Source organism: Elephantulus edwardii, unplaced genomic scaffold (assembly GCF_000299155.1).
Source record: "Elephantulus edwardii isolate Elephantulus edwardi_28Jun2011 unplaced genomic scaffold, EleEdw1.0 scaffold00117, whole genome shotgun sequence".
NCBI lineage: Eukaryota > Metazoa > Chordata > Mammalia > Macroscelidea > Macroscelididae > Elephantulus > Elephantulus edwardii.
This window is the reverse complement of record NW_006399867.1, coordinates 7,527,928-7,548,409: the sequence shown is the minus strand read 5'-3', so window position 1 is coordinate 7,548,409 and position 20,482 is coordinate 7,527,928. Positions and strand designations below refer to the sequence as shown.

The 20,482-nt window shown below is 39.1% G+C and overlaps 1 protein-coding gene across 1 annotated transcript in view; it reads right to left on the bottom strand.

Moving 5' to 3' along the window:
• SMG1 (SMG1 phosphatidylinositol 3-kinase-related kinase) overlaps window positions 1–20,482 on the bottom strand; it is a 117,785-nt gene that overhangs the window by 75,777 nt on the left and 21,526 nt on the right. Inside the window, exon 2 of the mRNA XM_006892716.1 lies at window positions 585–748. Coding sequence (XP_006892778.1) covers window positions 585–748 — 164 coding nt within the window. The remainder of the gene's footprint in view (window positions 1–584; window positions 749–20,482) is intronic.

Below are 20,482 nucleotides of genomic sequence, written 5' to 3'. Positions count from 1 at the left end.
TATTATTTTTGTGTGCGTGTACCGTCAAATCAGATCTGACTGGTACAGGAGGAGATTGTCCCTCCTTCCCCGGCAGAGCATCTGGTGGATTCGAACCATGCACCTCTGGGATTGTAGTTGCAGCTTCTTGCCACTAAGCCACCAGAGCTCCCCTTCTCACAATCAATTTCTGATAGCTCAGGATCTTACTACCTAATTGCCCACTTTAAAATAATTTTAATTTATATTTGAAGTGGAACATAAACAGAAAAATAAAAACTAGATTAAGTCAGATTCTGTACTTGGCTCAAAACTTGTTGGAAGACTAATGGAAAATAATAGGAGGGATTTCAATTTTAAACATTAACACTTCCTATTTTTGAGGAGGTGGGTGGAACATAAGAAAAGGTATGTTTTTAGGGTTTTGTTTTTTAAAAAAGTAAGGGTTTCAGAAATAATACTGTATGTGGTATTTCTATTTTAACCACCAAGTTAATGTTATGACAGAAGAAGAGGGAGGTGGGAGAAGAGAAGTGGGGAGAAAGGCAAAAGGAAGGAAGGAGGAAGGCTTTTAAAATGATTCCAGCAGGAAAGGCAATACATACCCTTTTCGTCATTCTGTACGTCACCAGGGACTCTGGTATCATCGTGCCTTTGCCGAGACACCACAACTGAATTTGAAGACTGCAGTCCATACGAGGAAGAACCCCCCCGATCTCTGGATGAAGAGTATTTTAAATTATCTGGGTCGGCTGCTGCACTATCAGTTCTGTAAAGGGAGAAAAGGATAAAATTAGAACTTTAAACACTATAATAATCCAAATCTCATTTCTCTTTACATAAGCTCTCCCCCATTTTCAAGTTTTTAAACCATTCTTATTACAAATATGCAACACTCAAATATCAATGTCAGCTCTTCAGCATCTTCCACCACTCTACACACCCAGTCAGAGATGAGGAACCACAGGACTAGGGTGACCAATAACTCCTGGTTTGCTCAGAACTTCACAGTGATTTTATGACCCAGTAACTCCGAGTTCCAGAAATGTTCTCCCTGGACTGTCTCAATTTTAACATGGAAAGTTATGCATCTTGCAAACCACCTCAGTCGTACACAAACCAGGGTGAGTGAGTGAGTGAGTGATCACTATGGCCCAAGAGTTTCTTTACATGACATTTGATAGAATAATTTTTCTTCCTAGATGTAAGGGAAATTTCCGACTTCCCAATTATAAAACTTTTTTAAAAAACTACTGACAGCATTAGGTAGGAGCAAATTATCCTAAAAGTACTGCCCCATTGGCAATATGCCCTAAATTTCACCTGAGTTCTTACTATTTAGTAGGAAAAGAACTTACAGTATGGTGTTTTAAAACAAGAACATGTGTGCTACAATGAGATATTTTTATGTACAGCAGTACTGAGGATGCCTAACTCTAAAAAATATAAATTAAAATCATGGGAGAAAATAAAGGTTCAAGAAAATGAAAGTAAAGTACTAGGAATCAAAAATGGTTAATTTTAAAAGTTGCAGACCACAACCTATTTTAGCATTTAAGCATTATTTAAAATACCAGATACTGGAATATTCTTTTTAGAAAACAAAAACTAGAGATCCTTTTTTTATAAGAATTTGTTCTTATCTACTGTTTTAATTTCATGATTAAGACACTGACCTGAGCTCCATAATTTCTCACAAGCCTCCATTCTTATAGTAACTCTCAGGAAATAAACACTAGACACCCTATAGGAGCATCAAGTGAAAAGAACAATTATGTTTCCCTACTAATGAAATGTCTTCTGAAATAAACAACTGTCTGAAAAGAAATCACTTCCATTAAATTTATCACTAAAAGCATGTTCTAAACTTACCTCATTTGAAAACATTTAGGGCACTGGCAAGAGCAGAAACCACTCTATTTTTTAACTCCCATGTCCCTTTCCCTCCCTATTTTCATTGTTTGTATTTAGAGTTGATCATCCTTGCCTCTACACACACACACACACACACACACACACACACACACACCCTACACATGCACACAAAAAAAACCCCAACCAACAAAAAACCTACCTGAAGCTCAGCCTAACACCTTATTCTATAACCACTCAACAAAACTCAATTCATAATGACCCTCCAGCAGGTGACAGAGACTATAAATTAGAGGAAGATATTGCCCATCTTTTCTCCCTTGCTGTTGGATATGAACTGCCTGCCTCTGAATTGGAAGCACAACTCACTATCCAGAAGGCCACCAGAGCTATTCTTACTACAGTTACTAATACAGAAAGCAGACAAAATGCCCAATTAAACTCAGGCACATAAATGGTACAAGTCAACATTATTCCTAAATTTTCAATCTGAACCTTGATAACAAAATGCAGACTCCCTAGCATATTAAATAATTACAAATCTATCAGAGTTATCACTTAGGCTCACTTGATAAGCAAAGCCTGGTACTCTCAACAAATAGAAAAATAGAATCTATGGAATGTTAAAAAATATTAAAGATTATGTTCTAAGTATACAAAGCCTGTAAGCATTTAAGTACCTTTAACATAAAATGGACCATGAGAACTATTATTTTTAAATTAGATTTAGACATTCTACTTAAAAAAACTTTCACATTAGATCTCTATAATAAACCATTACTTTTAACTGAAAAGGAAATGAAAACATAAAATGAAAGTTCATTAACTTTTACGATAATTTTGAACCTGTTTCTTTTTATCATATTCAACAGAACCAGAAAGCAAGCTGTTCGTGAATGAGTGAGTGAATGAATGAATGAATAATATAAACAGAGGGTGAATTCTGAAATACCAAGATAACTGGTTACTAATATTTAGATCTGCTTTCATTTCTTGCTTTCCTTCTTTTTTATGCATCATATGCATTACCCTCACTATCAATTATTAAAATATTCACACCACTTTCTGGTAATGTGGTAGTAAACAGAAGGCAGCAGAAAATACAGGTTAAAAAAAGATCTGGGCTCAAATCCCAACTCCATCACTGCAAAGGTATGTGCGCCTGGGCACAAGCACTTCATCTCTGAGCTGAGGTTGTCTCTTACATAATAAAATGAGGGCAATATCTCTTTTAAATGTTAACAATGTACTGAGGCTTAAATAAAGTAACACCTCCTTTAAGAAATACTTAGCTCAGAGGACAGAGTTCTTACAACCTTAAACTATTTGAAAGATACAGTCAAGATTTCCTGGCTTCCTATGTCTTATGTATACCATCAAAATACTCAATACAAAACTGCTGATTTTATGTTCTTGAATGAAGGACTAAAGCAATTTATTACTACTAATATATCTTTTTTAACCAGAAAGCTCAGAATTAAAACTAGGGGAGAGGGAATAAGTCACTTCCCAATCTGTTAAAAATACATTTTCTTAATATCTCTTGAATTCTGAAAAATTAGTTTTTCTTTCACAACTAGCTTGTCCAAAATATAACAGATAAACTCAGCATTGTCTCAAAACTCCCTAAAAACTCTCTTACAGCCAACTTCCTTTAATACTCATTGGTCAATGCCTTTCTACTAAGAATTCTGGTTGTAAGTATACCACTAAACCTCAAAGTACAAAGTGGCTCAGCATTTATATATTACACAAAATCTTCTAATATCTTGACTGCATGCATAAGTCTAAAGAAGGGAAAAAAATCAATGACAGGTGGTTAGCACCAAAAAGAACATCACCCCAGTCAAATAAAGTGCAAACTTTTGAAGAACAAAAATGAACATTTAGAATGAGGCAATCAAGGGCACAAATAATAAGAGTTTGGAACTCAAGAGACAAGCATAAAATGTTAAGCTAGTTTTGAGAACTAAAAAAAGCTGTCATCTGCCAAAATTAGTGTTTCAATTTAGTAAAATGTTAAAACTATACTTGTTAAGGCTAAGAATTTTAGGAAGAATCCAAAGAATATCCACAGCCCCATTAACACTCTAAAAATATTATGGCGAGAATAAAAAAAGAAAAGCATAAATTTTCCCAAAATGATCAAACCGAAGGTAAAGCCTGATGTACATGCCACATGAGAGGTAAGTTTCTAAAGCTCATACCTCAAAAATCGCATACTGTATAATATGGAGCCTTTGTGATGTTTTGCATCAAGTCAATCTGTAAGACAGTAGTTACAATATTAGTGAAGACAGTGGGTTAAAACATTTGTTGTTCAAACATGAAGCAAATACCATTCATGGGTTAGGTGCTTTTAGCTGAACTATGGTCCCCGAGGACTTACTATAAATTGAAGCAAAAATTAAGGTGGAAAGCCACTCTGTTTCAGGATTGAGAGGTTTACTCTAAGTGGCAACTAAAAAAAATCTTTAGTACATAAAGAATTTAAATGAGCATCCAAAATATACAAATCACATGCAAATATAGTTGCCCCTCATTTTAGATGTCTATTCCCAATATACAAGAAATGTGGTAATTTTGAGGTCATTCATTCAGTCTGTATAACCCAAATCTGTGGATGTCATATCAACAATCCATCCTGTGTGAGGGGATAGAACCTCCTGGCTAAACATGGGCTTGTACTTCACTCAGTTCATGAAAGCAATGTAAAAAGTAATAGAACAAAACATGGGGGCTTTGGGGGGAGGCCCCTCAAAATCTCTGGATGAAGAGTAAATGAAACCAAGTGATTCCCTATCAAGAAGCATTTCCATAAGGCACCCTAAAATGACTTGATGCAAATACCACACCTGGCGTTGCCACTGGAGTAAGTATTTCAATATCATGAAGTTGTTTTTAACTAGGCTTATTAAGGGATTTCTCTCTCACACTGAAATATGATTTATAATGGATTTTATGATAGTTAAGACTGTGTGTCAACTCTTGGATGGCTGTGAATGAATCTCTGGTTTGGCAATTATGATGTAGTCATTCCATTTAATGAAGTCTGATATAACATTCCCTTGATGGGATCTGCTAAGAGCAGCTAAGCATTTGAATAGGAGTTTCTTCAGGGGTGTGGCCTGCACTGAACATCTAAGTAAGACAGAGCTCAATTGGTTTTTTTGCTCAATGTGGATCTTGCGTCTGGCTCACCATCTCTCTGGTTCTTTGGACTTGAACCACTGCAGTGACCTTCTTACCTGCCAAACTTGGGTTTGTTAACCTCTACTGGTAGCTTGATTTCTCACTCTAAGAGTAGCTGGGCCATTTCCTTTTAGTTCAATCTCTCTTTTATAAATACACACACATAAGCCTTTTCTAGGACAGCCAGCCTAGGATATTACATGCCAGGAATGGGGTGCTGCTCTAGCAGATACCTGAAATGTGGAAGTGATTCTGCGGGAGCTCTGGTGGTGGAGTCAGTCAGTTTGAATCCACCAGCAGCTCCTCAGGAAAAAGATGAGCAATCATTTCCCATTTGACTTAGTCTCAGAAATAATGGAGGGTCAGTTATGAGTTAGTCAGACTCAATGGCAATGAGTTAATAATAAAAACGTACACTGCCTTGAAGAGACTATTGGAACAATGATAAAAGTCAAAGGCAATTTGGGTGAAGATTCCAAACACAGGGAGAGAGCACAGATAATGGGAAGCAATGGCAAAGCAGGAGCAACAGCAGAACCAGGAGAGATGGATACTGACACAAGACAGTAGGGGAATCAACTAACTCTTGGAGACAAAGCAGAGTACTTACTTCCTGAGAGAATAGGGTGCATTTCAGCATTTGTCAGTCACTAGCTTTCTTGGCTCCAGAGCAAATAAGCTAGGTGCCTCCAGGCAGAGGCTTACAAGGGGGATGCTTCTGGGCATTTGTCAGTAGAGCCAAAGAGCTTCTGTAACATTTCCTAGACAGGATGAAGGCCTAGCCAGCCTCCTGCTGTAGTATGCCACTGAGCTGGAACGTCCTTGGGTTTTCAAAGGTAATAAATTGCATGGGAGGAGAATGCCCATCTTTATTCCCGCAGAGCAGCTGCCTGTCTCTGGGTTGGCAGCACAGGCCCTTAACACTAGGCCACCAGAGGTCCCTTACTAGCCTCTTAAGACAGACCGAGAAACCAAGAAATGGAAGACAAGCGGAAGAGAGAAGCAGAGCTGCCTTGGTCTCAAAAGGTGAACCCATAATTTCTGAGTTCTCAAAGTATGTGACCAGGGTTTCTAGGGGTTTCCATTGGTGAGATCACCATTTCCCAGGTTTCAAAGAGTCAGATCTTTGCCAACTCTGTCTAAGAATATGGGGGCAATGTTAATATAAGGCTACTGGCCAAAGGGACGGGAATACTCAAGAAAGCTGAAGAATGAAGCCTGCCTGGACCTGCAAGATAGAGTTCGCTACTCAGATGGACTAGAAGTAGAGGGGCTTCCTCAGTTGAGGGAAGAGAGCTGCTCTCCCAGTGGGCATGGAAAGCAGAGCTGAAGTCCAAGGCCAAGGGTGCTCTATCCTGAACACAGCAAGCATGGTGGGCAGACAGAGTCCAGCTAATCTTAGAGAACAGAGAGTTATTTTCAAGTCCTTTTAAAAGTTCATGTTTTCATGGGACCTCCAAAAAAAAGAAAAGTTCATGTAAATTGCTCTGCTAGATACCTGACTTTTTCTGGTATCTGACTTGTTTGATGCCTTCCAACTTTCCCGTTTGTAATGGAAACGTCTACTTTGTGCCTACTCCATCACTGTACACTGAAAACAGATAACTTGTTTTCTCAATTCACAGATGAAGAAGAATTTTGCCCTAGGACACAATCTGGACTTAGAAGATGATTTAAGACTTCTGGGATTATATGATGGAGTCAAAGTGTTCTGTATGTAACAAGGATATGAACTGAAACCTGTTTTGGAGTAAGTGCAACCCACAACCAGGCTGTTCCTGTAAAGGCATAAGGGTGATGAAACTTTGTTTTACCTACTTTGAGCATGTTGTCAAGAGAGATCAGTTCTTGAAAAAAGACATCATGGTAGGAAATGTTGCATGTCACTGAAAGAGAGCAAGACCCTCAAACAAGATGACCTACCACAGCGACTATCACAATGGGCTTGAGTCAAGTGGATACTGGGAGGATGGTGCAGCATAATGCAAAGTTGTGACCTGTTGTTCAGAGGGTTGCTAGGAGTTGTTGTAAACTCAACAGTACATAACAACAAAGGGTGAAATGTTATGAACTGTGTTCCCCCAAACACATGCTTGTAATGTGGAACATCCTCATGATCTGATATACAAAACAGCTGTAAACAGATTAAAGGTGAAATGTAGCCCCACTGAAGTCCATCATGGTCCTGATTCCCTAACAGTAAGGTAAGGTAAGGTAAGAAAAGTACTCCTTGCTTGTGGTCTGTAACACCTTTTATCTCACAAGAAATAAAAGGGAAAAAATCGAAGGGAACTTCAGTACCACTACCAAGAAGATGCAGTAGTGGAATGCACCTGTTTGGACCCAGACCCTTGCAGTGAGGAGCTACTTGATACAAGGGAAGACCAAAACACACAAATATATCTCTCCAAGAACATTTGGACATAGAGAGGTTGAATGAGATATAGACCTTCCAGATGACAGAGAATATCTTCCTCTAGAACAGGCAAGCTGAATGTGGACTTAAGTCTCATTGATTGTGAGAAAATAAATGTGTTTGTTGAAGCCACTCAATTATGTCTCTGTCTCAGTAGCACTAAATAACTAAGACAACTAACAGCCTGGAAACGAGATGTACACGAAAGATAAGAAAATAAGGACACATTTATTTCCCAAATCAATAAGATTCTGAAAGACGGTGTCACTGTCACTGAGCAGTTGTAGGACACACTGGGTTTTCTCTTGGACTCAGATATTATTTCACAAGGGACAAGGGAAAGGATAAAATTACACATAACCCTTTTCCTAAAAAATAGTCTTACTTCATTGTCATCAAGTAAGAACAGGCTGAGAATTGACCCTCGTTTTTAGAAGCAGTAAATCAAAGAGAAAGAAATCACTCATTTTCCTCTCAAGGAGCAGCCGGTGTTTTGAACCACCCACCTTTAAATTGTCAGCATAACTCCCTACTGAACGACCTGCAGCGCTCCCTTAAATATGGGTCAATACTACAATACTCATCTGCCGAACTTGAAGAGGAAAAAGACAAAATAAAACATTTTTTAAGGACTTCATTATATAAATGCCTACCCAGGAGAATATTCAACTTAAATAAAAATTAAACCACCCTATACAAAACTGAGTCATAATGAACTCACCTAATAACAACATACAAAATTATAAATGAATTTACACTAGTTTCGTAAGATTTAACTATTAATATTTTCCTTAGCTACTCAAGTATTAAGTGTCAAATATTACTATCTACAATAATCAAATCTTAAGTTACTCTTTTATAGACTCTTTGTCACCAAATTTTAACCACAAATCAACCTCTCAAAACAAACAGCAAGAGAAGACTAATAAAATGTCAAAACAAATTTAATTATCATAAAGAACTCAACTTTGCCTACAGAAATTCTGGCCTTTGCCCTGAAACTCTTGAGAATCAATCTCTGAATTCTTGCTTGAGAGAGCATGCCCTTGTTAAGCTCAGGTCTGTAAACAACAAAACACAGTCTAACACTGATTTATAGAGAGGGCTTTGAGTCACACTGTATCAACTCAACCTCCAGAAGACTGGCAATTAAGGTCAGCCATTTAGGCAATCAACTATGGCACCCCAAGAAAGACTTAAGATATCAAGTCTCAGGTGAGCCTCCCTGTTTGGCAACACTTTCCAGGTACTGTCACACATTAAAAATAAATAAAATCAAACAAACAATACAACCCACTGGCTATCTAGTTTATCCCAGCTCACAGCAACCCTACACTGGATTTCTTGTAAATACTAACAAGAGCAGACATCTTTTTCCCATGAGTCATCCACAGAAAAGAATCACCGGCCACAAGGCCTTCTGGTTAGCAGAGCAACAGCCAATGTCATCATACCTGGTCCTCATCAAGGCTTTCAAACTTACTGCACTCTCCTTAGACCCTGGTCCCTGTTCCTCCTTCTTCCCTGCTGCCACTGGATGACTTTACAGACTGCAGCTTAATGAGAAAACAGAATTCTGACAGCAGCTCTGGTGGCATTGTGTTAAGAAGCTGCAATACAATCCCAAAGGCATGTGGTTTGAATCCACCAGCTGTGTGGAGGAAGACCGGCAATCTCCTGTGTGATTAACTGCCTCTGAAAACCCACTGGAGAGTGAGCTATGGGTCACAATGACAATAGTCTATTTACCACTATTCAGTTCTATGAGGCATCATTAAAGTAAGGTTCCAGAACTGACTGATCACCCCATAGGCAAAAGCTAGAGAAAGAATTATTCACAAATTCTTCAACACTCTACTTTGTCAACTTTCTTCCAACAAACCTACAAATTCACATGCATCTACACACACTGCTTGCTTCCCTTATCTTAACAAAGGGGGTACAAATTAATGTCCTATCTATAGTAATGCGCCTTTCTGCTTGGCTTATTTCCAGTCATCTGAGGTAAGTCCTGTGTCCTCTCCTTTTCCTGTGTTGAAAATTTTCCCGCTTTATTACCACTCGTGGCAATAAACTATGCGTATTCCTAAATAATTTTTTAAAAGAAACAAAACCACAGCTATCTTCCTCCTAGATCTTCAGAGTTAAGGATTTTTTAAATTATGGGTTGAATTAAGTTTATGGAGCAAATTAGTTTCTCATTAACAATTTCTATACCTTTTTTTCTCCTCCCTAGTATTAGCTGCAATTCCCTCAACTTTAACAGTACTCTCCAATGTCCTCTTGAGTGCTCTGTGTCCAGTTATCCTTCTTTCCTGACCACGCCTGCTTTCTGAGCTTTTGGTCTCCTGTGGTTAACTCTGGTGTTACTGTTCACTTTACGGACTTTTCTATTGCAAAGCGATCCTGTCTTTTGAGTATCTTGAAAAGTACTTCCATTACGATGCATCTGAAAGTGGGACAATGAGTAAGAATGACCGAAGAAAAATGATGCCTCTAAATTGTGGTGTTGGAGAAAGTACTGAACATACCATGAACTGCCAAAAGGACAAACAAATCTGTCCTGGAGGCAACCAACTCCTTAGAGCAAGGACAGTGAAAATCCGTCTCACACACTGGGCATGCTGTTAGAAGGTGTTAGTCCTTAGATAAAGAATGCTGCAAAAGGTGAGAGAGAGAAGATGACCCTCCATGAGATGGATTGCTACAGGGACAGCAACAACGGGCTTGTGCACAATGAAGACAGTGAGAATGGTCTAAGACCGGGGAAGGGTCAGATCTCTTGTGCAAAGGGTCACACTATGAATCATACTCAACTTGATTATGAATAGATGGCACCAAACAACAGGATGAAGTCTGCGTAACTTGTCCAATTCAAGAGAATCCACTTAGACAAACACAAGATTAAGGGACAATTTTGGTAAATGCTGTAACATAATTTTTCAACAACGGTAATAAAGTAAAAGAAAAAAAAGAAGGTACAATAAGTGGTTACACAGGCAGAGATGTTTGCATATACTGTATGGGAAGACATATCTGAGTATATGGGTATGTGTAAGAGTATATGTAGGAAAGTGTGTGTGTGTGTGTGTGTGTGTGTGTATCTCATAATTAAAAAAGAACTTAAAAGTGTATGTAGGCAAAGGTATATACACATTTACATGAGTTGCATATAACTCTCCTTACTGTCAAACTGGATCCTCCTGACACCTAACCCTCCAACGGATTCCTGAGGCTGTAAACTGCATGGGAGATCGCCCATCTTTCTCCCAAGAAGCTGCTGATGGATTTGAATCACAACACAATTCTCTAGGGACTAGGCTACCAGGGTGCTCCACTGCATATACAATCACAATTTTTTCGTTCATGGGGTTGCTATGAGTCGCCTGCGATTCGATGGCACTTACCACCAACAACAACAACAAAAGCATAGAGAGAGCAGTTGGTCTAGCAGACAGAAAGCCATGTTCCCAAGCCAAAGGTGGGTGACTCTACTTCATGGCCCTCAGACCTGCCTTTAATTGTTTTTGGTGAAACATTCTTCTAGGTCGTGTAACCCTGGTATGTCCACTTGCTGTACAGAGGTAACTCATGGTTGCTGTGAAGCTGAATACTGTGACACTGTTGTGTCAAATGCAAGAATGGTGGGCAGTGTTTGGTGGAGCTCCCTGATTAAAACAAGCTTGGAAGCAGGAGTGGCATCCACTTCCGTAATAGCTAGCCTCTAGAAACCCTAAGAACCTGAAGAAAAGACCAAAGTTATACAGATGTCCAGAACTTTTGTTCATGGGGTCACGCTATGAGTCATCTGCGACTCAATGGCACTTAACAACAAGAAGAACAACAAGAAGAACAACCACCTATACTATATACATTTAGAAGAGTGGTCAGTTTATGGAAAGAGACAAGCAAGTGACTGGAAGAAGTCATTATGACTAGTTAAGAAAAGTAAAGCCACTTTATCGAAGAAGACATTCAGATGGCTAACAAGCATGTGAAGAAATGTTCAAAATCCCTAGCTCTAAGAGAGATGCAAATTAAAACCACTATGAGATATCACCTCACCCCAGTTAGAATAGCAAAATTTAACAGAACAGCAAGCAACAAATGCTGGTGAGGTTGTGGAGAAACTGGAAACCTTATTCAGTTGGTGGGAGTGTAAAATGGTGCAACCACTGTGGAAGGCAGTATGGAGCTTTCTCAAAAAGTTGCAGAGAGAGATACCATTTGACCCAGCAATTCCACTCCTGGGAATATACCCCAAAGAGACCAGAACTGACATCCAAGCAGATATATATATGCACACCCATGTTGTTTGCAGCTTTGTTCACAATAGCAAAGAGTTGGAAACAACCTAAGTGCCCATCAACAAATGAATGGATAGAGAAGCTCTGGTATATTCTTACAATGGAATACTATGCTGCACTGAAAAACAAGGAACTCATGCAATATTATTCAAAATAGGTGCCTCTTGAAGACATTATGCTGAGTGAAGTATCTCAGTCACAAAAGGACAAATACTGCATGGTGCCACTGTTGTAAAACAGGACTGACCTTGGGGTCGGGGAGAGACTGAGAAAGATGGGTTCAATAATGTATACTGCATTGAAACAGACGAGGGAGAAAATTGTTTAAAAGGGAGATGTGATTAGGTATTTCTGTCATGACAGGAGTCTAGAGCAATGGCTACATGATGGAGTGGACCTGGGGTGTGTGTGTAAATCAATGAAAGAATTTTACTTTTCCAAGAGGGTAGTGTACTAGGGGGGGAGGGTTGGGAGGGGAGAAAAGTGCAACAATGAATGAATGGAAATCTAAAGTCTCTGTAAATTTTACTGGGAGGGAGGGAGGGAGGGAGGGAGGGAAGGAGGGAGGGTAAAGCAACCTGAGTGGATCTAAAACACCAACTTTTTCAGTTAGTAACACAGGATGCCAAGAACTCCTTACATCTATTAGGATGGCCACATCAATAAAATGAAATAGAGAAAAGAAGTGTTGCCTAACTAGAGTGTGGGGAAACTGGCGTGTAAAATAGTGCAGTCACTGCAGAAAACTGTCTGACAGTTCCTCAGCAAGTTAAACACAGATGTAACTCAGCACATCCACTCTTAGGTATATACTCAAAAGAAGTGAAAACAGTTGTTCAAATAAAAGCGTGCACATAAATGTTCTGGGCAGTACTGTTCAAAATAACTCAAAAATGGAAATAACCCAAATGTCTAGTAGGTGGATAAACAAGCAAAATGTGATATATAGAAAATCGGAATATTATTCAACCACACACACACACACAAAATATATCACTGAATCACAAAAAGAAATAAGGTACTCAGACACGACAAACACATGGGAAGAACCTTGAAAATGCTGCACTAAGGGAATGAAACCAGACATAAACTGTAAATTGCATAATTCCATTTAAAGGAAATATCCAGTATAAGAAAATCCATAAAGAAAAAGAGCAGATTTTGGTTGTCGAGGACAGAGCAAGTGACTGCTTAATGGAGGGGGAGCTAATTTCTATCTGAGATGATGAAAAAGTTCTAGAACTAGACAAGGGGATTGGCTGTAAAACATCACAGATGTCACTGAAGTGTACACGTTAAAAATGGTAAATTTTGTTATGTGTATTTTTCAATAATTAAAAAAATATTATTTATGATAATCTGAAAAAGACAAAATTAATGGAGGTGGAAAAACAACTGCTACTAGGACTGGGAAACACAAGAAGAACTGGATTGATTAGAAAGGGGCACACATAAGTATTCTGGGATGATGGAACTGTATCTATAGCTTGAATGTGGTATCATTTGCATAATGATATGCATTTGTCAAAATTCAAGTAACTATGTAACTATGTCAAGGAACTAACTCAAAGAATTCATCTCCAACTCTTTGCTACTTGAAATGTATCAGACAAGAACTATACTTCACAGGTTCCACATATTTCAGGCATGTTTATCAGGAGCCCAATAGAGGGATATTATACTTGGGAGGGTGGAGGGACAGAGCAGAAGGAGAAGACCCTCAATGAGATGGATTGAGCCAGTAACTGGAGTAATGGGGGTAGGTGTGTCAGAGATGGTGAGGTTGGCTCAGAATAGAGCAGGTCAGAGCTATTGTACACAGGGTCGCTATGAGTCACAGTCAACTTGATGGCACATAACAACATTCCCACAAAAACAAAACACAAAAAGAAATCACTGCTCTCGAGCTGGTTCAAACACACAGTGACCATCTAACAAGATTCCAAGGCTGAGTCTTTCCAGAGTCGTCTACCCATTTTCTCCCACAGAGGGACTGATGGTTTCAAACCACCAATCTTTCAGTCAGCAACCTAATTTATTCGGCCACAAGGATCCTATCAGGAGAGGTCAGTTCCTTGGAAAAGGACATCATGCTTGGAAATAGTGAGTCAGTAAAGGGGAGGAAGACCTTCAATAAGACAAACTGAAGCAGTGAGACTATAATCACAACAGAGATTATGAAAGACAGGACAGGATTTCATTCTGTTGTCCATAAGGCAGACCTGACTCAATGGCTCTTAACAGTAACATGGTTTTTCAATGGCTCACCTTTTCAGGTCTTCTGAGACACCTCAGAAGGGCACTAATCTTTCAGTTAGCAGACAAGTATACTGTTACTGCATATTACCATTCCACCAACTGGAAAAGCAAAATCTGCAGTACTGATTTAAAGATACTGCTTGTTCCAATGAAACCAAAGTATCTGAATTTATTAATTAGGTCGCAGAAGAGCTGGAACTAGAAGGTTGCAAAGGATTAACCTAGTCAAAGCACAAAAAAACCAACCAACCAAGGCACTTATGTCATCAGTAAAAGATAACTGTTATCACCTGTGTAATAATATGAAGTTCTAAATTTGTATCATAATGGCAATTTTACTTTATCAATGACTAACAAATGTCTGAGAAAATACTTAATACAATTAAAAAAAAAAGACATGCATGACCAGTTTTTAATATTTTACTACCTATCCATTTTGATGGCTTACTAAACTTTCAGTAAGTGACCACTGGGGGAGGGAGTGGGGGATTACTAACATTCAAAGAACTCTCAAAAAAATGTTTTTAAAAACTCTCATTACTGTTGTCTCCACAATCAACATTCTTGGCACCAAAAACCAGGAAATTAAAAGACATATTGTAATGGGAAAGTCTGCTATTAGAGACCTCTCCAGAATACTGACGAGTAATGATGTCACTCTGGAGACTACAGTGCACCTGATACAGGCCATGGTCTTTGCAATACTTGCTATGCATCAGAAAGCTGGACAATAACTAGAGATGATAGGAGAACTGACGCCTTTGAGCTGTGGTATTGGAGAAGAGTACTGAATATACCATGGACTGCTAGGAGAATAAACAGGTTCATCCTGCAGAGGGTTAAAACATGGTGTTCCTTGGAAGCAAGGATTCTAAAACTTTGTCTCACATACTTTGGACATGAAGCAAGGAGGGACCAGTCCTTGAAGAAGGACATCAAGCTTGGGAGGGTGGAGGAACAGCACAGGAGAGGAAGACCCTCTATGAGGTGGACTGATTCAGTGACTGAGGTAATGGGGGTGGGGGTGTCGGAGACAGTGAGATTGGCACAGGATAGAGCAGGGTTTAGAGCTACGGTATATCATTATGAGTCGCAGGAGACTCCACGGCACAGAACATCAACAACAACAACAACACTGCTGTTGAGTCAGAGCCAACTCACAGCTGACTTTCCAGTTAAATTACACAGGAGACTGCCCATCTTTCCCATTCAGAGCAGCTGGTAGATTCAAACCAGACAGAGACTAAGCTTTGGGTTATCAGTACAGCTTCCTACAGGGCTCAATAAACCTACAGCACCCAGTATTCCCAGGTGATCTCCCATCCAAGGGCTGACCAGGCCTGACCCTGTTTGACCTTCCCAAATCAAACAAAACAGGGAGAGTTCAAGCTTATGTGGACTTAGATAAAGCACTAGGTTGGTAACAACAGAAATCTTTAGCTGAGGTTGAAAAACGAAATCCACTGCTAACACATTTTGTGTACACTTAAACAGTATCTTATCAGTATTAAGTGTAGCTGTAGTTGTAAAATCTGGACTCTTCAGTACAAATATCAATGCAGTGTTCCTTTAAAAAGAATTCTAGTTATGCTACATAACTGTTCACCTAAAGGCACTAGGATCCACATCATCACTTTGCTTTGACTCATTTTCTCCATGCCTTTATTTTTAACCAAGGCTAGCCCACAGTCTTGAAGAGACCCTGCTTCAGCTCTCATCTGAATCACCTATCTTGCCCTTTTTTCAGCAAGTAGTTCTGGAAGTCCTCTAGAAACATGCCACCCAATCTGAGAAATTGCCAAGATTTAAAAGAAATCTCTAACTCCATGAAGTCCCTAGTAGACTAAAAATACTGAAAGGCTACAAAGAAATATCCCCTCCAAAAGATTTCCAATTAAATGATGATTAGGACAGAAATTATTATTAATCACTAAGGGAATTCTGGTGGGTAAGGAGTTATGCTGAAAACCCAAAGGTAGGTTGGTCAAATCCACCAGTCGCACCTCAGGAAAGATGTGCAATTGCCTCCTGTGTGATTCACAGGCTCTGAGACCCCACTAGAGGGTCAGCTATGAATCAGTTTTGACTTGAAGGAAACAAGGGAGAACAGTGAAAATACTGTTGTTTTGGGTCAACTATGACTCCTACAATCCTATAAACACAGATCAGAACCTAGCCTTAAACTGTGCAATCCTCACCATCTTCAGTGGACATGCTTCAGCCCACTGTTATAATTAATCCTCAATACAAGCATAAATTCAAATATGTAGCACACACTAAAGGGAAAAGTCCTGAAAACAGACCAAAATTCTATCTATAATCAAGGAAAAGGTAAAGAATTTTTACTGTAAGATATGTGGAGAGCTCTGGTGACCTAGTGGTTAGTTAAGGAGCTGCTGTGTCACTGGTTCAAATCCAAAAGCTGCTCCATGGATGAAAGATGAGCAATCTCCTCCTATGTGATTTACAGCCGCTCAACACCTGCTAGAGTTTTAGCTACAAGTCTGTTCTGACTCAATAGCACATAACAACATAAGAAAATGTGTTAAATTATCTTTCTAAAGTACTGGAAAAAAATATGACTGTAAAGTTATTTTGATATAAGTTATCTAACCAATATATTCAAGTAAATACACAAAAAACTGATAAGCTCGTAAAATGTCCTAACAACTACATATTTAACATTTTCCCTTTAAAAAACGGGGAGCTCTGCCCCAGCAACAATAGCAAAGTTCAAAAGGGCAGCAAATAACAAATACTGGCAAGATTGTGGAGAGACTACTGAAACTCTTATTCACTGTTGGTGGGAATGTAAAATGGTACAGCCAGTATGGAAAGTGGTCTGGCGCTTTCTCAAAAAGCTGGAAATAGAAGTACAATTTGACCTAGTAATTCTACTACTGGGAATATACCCTAAATAAACCAGAGCCACAATTCAACCACTCACGTTTTTTGCTACATTATTCATAATAGCAAAGAGATGGAAGCAACCCAAGTGCCCATCACCAAATGAATAGACATAAAAACTATGGTACATTCAGATAATGGAATAGTACACAGCACTGAAAAACCAATGAATTCGTAAAACATTACACAACACGAGGGAGCCTAGAGGACATTATGCTGAGTGAAATAATTTAGTCAAAAAGAACAAGGACTGCATAACACCGCTGTTATAAAATAAGACAGACAAGGGGGGGGTTGTGGAGAATGGGAAAACAGTGAATAGATAATGAACATTGCATTAGAACAGAAGAGGGGAAGAATAACCCAAAAGGAATACATGATTAGGCATTTATATGAATGGTAACAATCTGGAACAAGGGATGTGTTGCAGGGTAAGTGGTGAACAGGAAGAAAATGTTCAACAATGAAAACAAAATTATTACTGATAAAATAAAAATAGGGAACTCTACTGACCTAATGCTAAGAAGCTGTGCCGCAATCCCAAAGGGACGTGATTTGAATCCACCAGTTATTCTTCGGGAAAAGGATAGACAATCTCCTCCCTTGCAATTTACTCCTTCTGAAGGTTCTGACTTGATAGCACATTAACAACAATTTTTTAGAAATAGTCCTAAAAAGCCACTCTGGTGGTGATGTTAAGTACTATTAAGTTATTAGCTCTGGTTTACAGTGACCCCGTGCACCAGATCCTGTGCCACTTTCACAAGCTCTGGGCTTGCAACCGCTGTCGCAGTCACTGTTACTTCATCTCAGTGAGGATCTCATCAACAACTTGGACACACAAATGACACAACCAAACTTGATGGCACATTAACAATATATCAACTTAGACATTAATACAAGATAGTTTGATTTGGTACTCTGCAAATCTTGGGCACAGCCAAGGTTTTAAGTAACAAAAGAGCAACAGTCTACCAAGCAATTTTTCCATGTATTCCTTAGCATGGGATACATCTTAAATGCAATAGCAAATAAACATGAAGATACACTTGCAGGCTTGTCATTCAGCCTAGTGTTTTCAAAGAGGAAAATACCACCCAAAACGAATAGAGCGCCTTTTCAAATTATACAGACAGTAGAACCACTGTTAAACAACAAACAGGTAAAGAAGCATGTAATTCGGAAGTAAAACACATATGGCAAACCCTCCTGCTAAAGCACTAAGACTTCTTGTTCAGCAGTGATATTAAAATTGACATTTATTCACTACCTTTTTTTTTTTTTAAGGAGAACTCTGGTGGCCTAGTGGCAAGAAGCTGCATTGCAATCCCAGAGGTGCGTGGTTCAAATCCACCAGATCCTCTGCTGGAGAAGGAGGGGCAATGTCCTCCTGTATCAGATCCGATCTCTCTCTCTCTCTCTCTCTCACACACACACACACACACACACACACACGAAGAAAAAGAGAAAAAAAAAGCCTAAGAAAAATCTTGAAAGATATGGTTTCCTAAACCAAGTAGGTACCAAAAGGACAATACAGAATAATAATTAAACTACTCTTCCTACTGTGAGAAATTGTACTACGAGTTTGGGGAGCTACTAGAATATATAAGTAAGCAACACTCAAGCCAAGAAACAATACTCTGCAGAAGTTAGGAATTAATTTAAGTACTTAGCCTTAAGTTTGACAGTTATGAAACAATCCAAAATCATCACTGAAGCCACATCAGTGGCCCATGAAGTCTGCACAAACCTTCTCTTTCTCTCTCTTTTTTTTGGGTAAACACACTATAATCAGGTTGATTTCAGTGGTTTAAAATCAGTAATTTTCATAATCCCTTTTAATAAGAAAAACAAAAACCAATTATTCTAGACATTAAATTCCTTAGGGGACAGTAATCATTTACTCATTGAGTAAATGTAGAGTACCACAATTCAGACTAGTACCTATAGCTCATGAGAGTTTGAATAAGGTATACACATTCTTATAATATTAATTCCTGTTTTTGACAAGGATGACAGAAGAATAGATGCATTCAAGTTGTGGTGCTGAAGAGTCTTAAACATACCACAGACCACCAAGAAAACAAGTAGGTCTGTGTTAGAGAGGGTGAAACCAAGTCTCTCCTTGGAGACTGGCATTTTGAAGCTCTGCCTCACTTACTTTGGGCACGTGGCCAGGAGAGCTCAGTCCTTGGAGAAGGACATCATGCTTGGAAGGGAGGAAGTACAGCACAAGAGAGGGAGAATCCTGATGAGATGGACTAATACAGTAACTGGGGCGATGGGGGGTGGTGTGTTGGAGTCAGTGAGACTGGCTCAGGACAGGGCAGGGTTCAGAGTTGCTGTACATAGGGTTGCTAAACACCACAGGCGACTCAATGACACATAAAAACAATAACGTACTATGACAGGTTTGGAAGCAGGAGTGGCATTCACTTCCTAAATAACATGCCTCCTGAAACTCTATGAACTTTTTTCTTCGTTTAGAAGATGGTTTTTTTAAGTAGTGAAAAACAATTATAGTGACAGCATGTAGAAGCTTTATGTCCAAGATTGTGACAGACTTCTTTGTCTCCACCCCCAATTAGCGTGCGCACGCGCGCACACACACACACACACAGCCTGACAGACTGACTGAAAATACAACTCTATTCAACTGGTGTTCTTTTAAGATTTAGTTCTAAAATTTCAACTGTATAATAAAAAATATGTAAGGTATATACTATTATCTTTAAGCTACCTTTTATTCTATTTTATTCCATTTGTACCTGCCCTTTGATATATTCTGATTTGATCAGAAAGATCAGCTTATTTTTGATGGTTCATAATTTCACATTCTTAAAGTGTGAATACATGGGGGGGGGAAGACGCTTACACCCTTAGGATGCATGCCAGAAAATGTAAACAGAAAGTACCATGACACTGTTGTTGTCATTGTGTGCCATGCCAGAAAATGTAAACAGAAAGTACCATGACACTGTTGTTGTCATTGTGTGCCATCACATGGGATCTGACTCTCCAGCAGGTTTTGTATATAAATCACAGAGAAGAACAATGCTCATCCTTCCCTTGCAAGGTAGCTAGTAAATATGAACCTCGAGTCATCTATGTTATTGTCATTACCTGCCTTGGAGTACAACTCATAGCCACCCTATGAACAACAGAAATGAACCCTATCCTATCTCGTGCCGCCATCATCATTTCTAACTACTTGAGCCCAGTGCTACAGTCACTTTGTCAATCCATCTCTTTAAGGGTCTTCGTTCTCTGACCCTTCACCTTTCATAGCATGTACGTTTCCAAGGAATAGTCTCTCCTAGCAATCTGCCCAAAGTATGCTGAGACAAAGATTTGTCATCCTTGCCTCCGAGGAGCACTCTGGCTGCATTTTTCCCAAGACATTATAAGTTAGTTCTTCTGGCAGTCCACAGGATATACAGTATTCTTAAATATCACAACTCAAAGGCATCAATTCTTCTTTTGTCATCCTTATTCACTGTCCAGCTCTCAAATATCAAGTGATTTAAAAAGTTATGGCCTCTGGGGG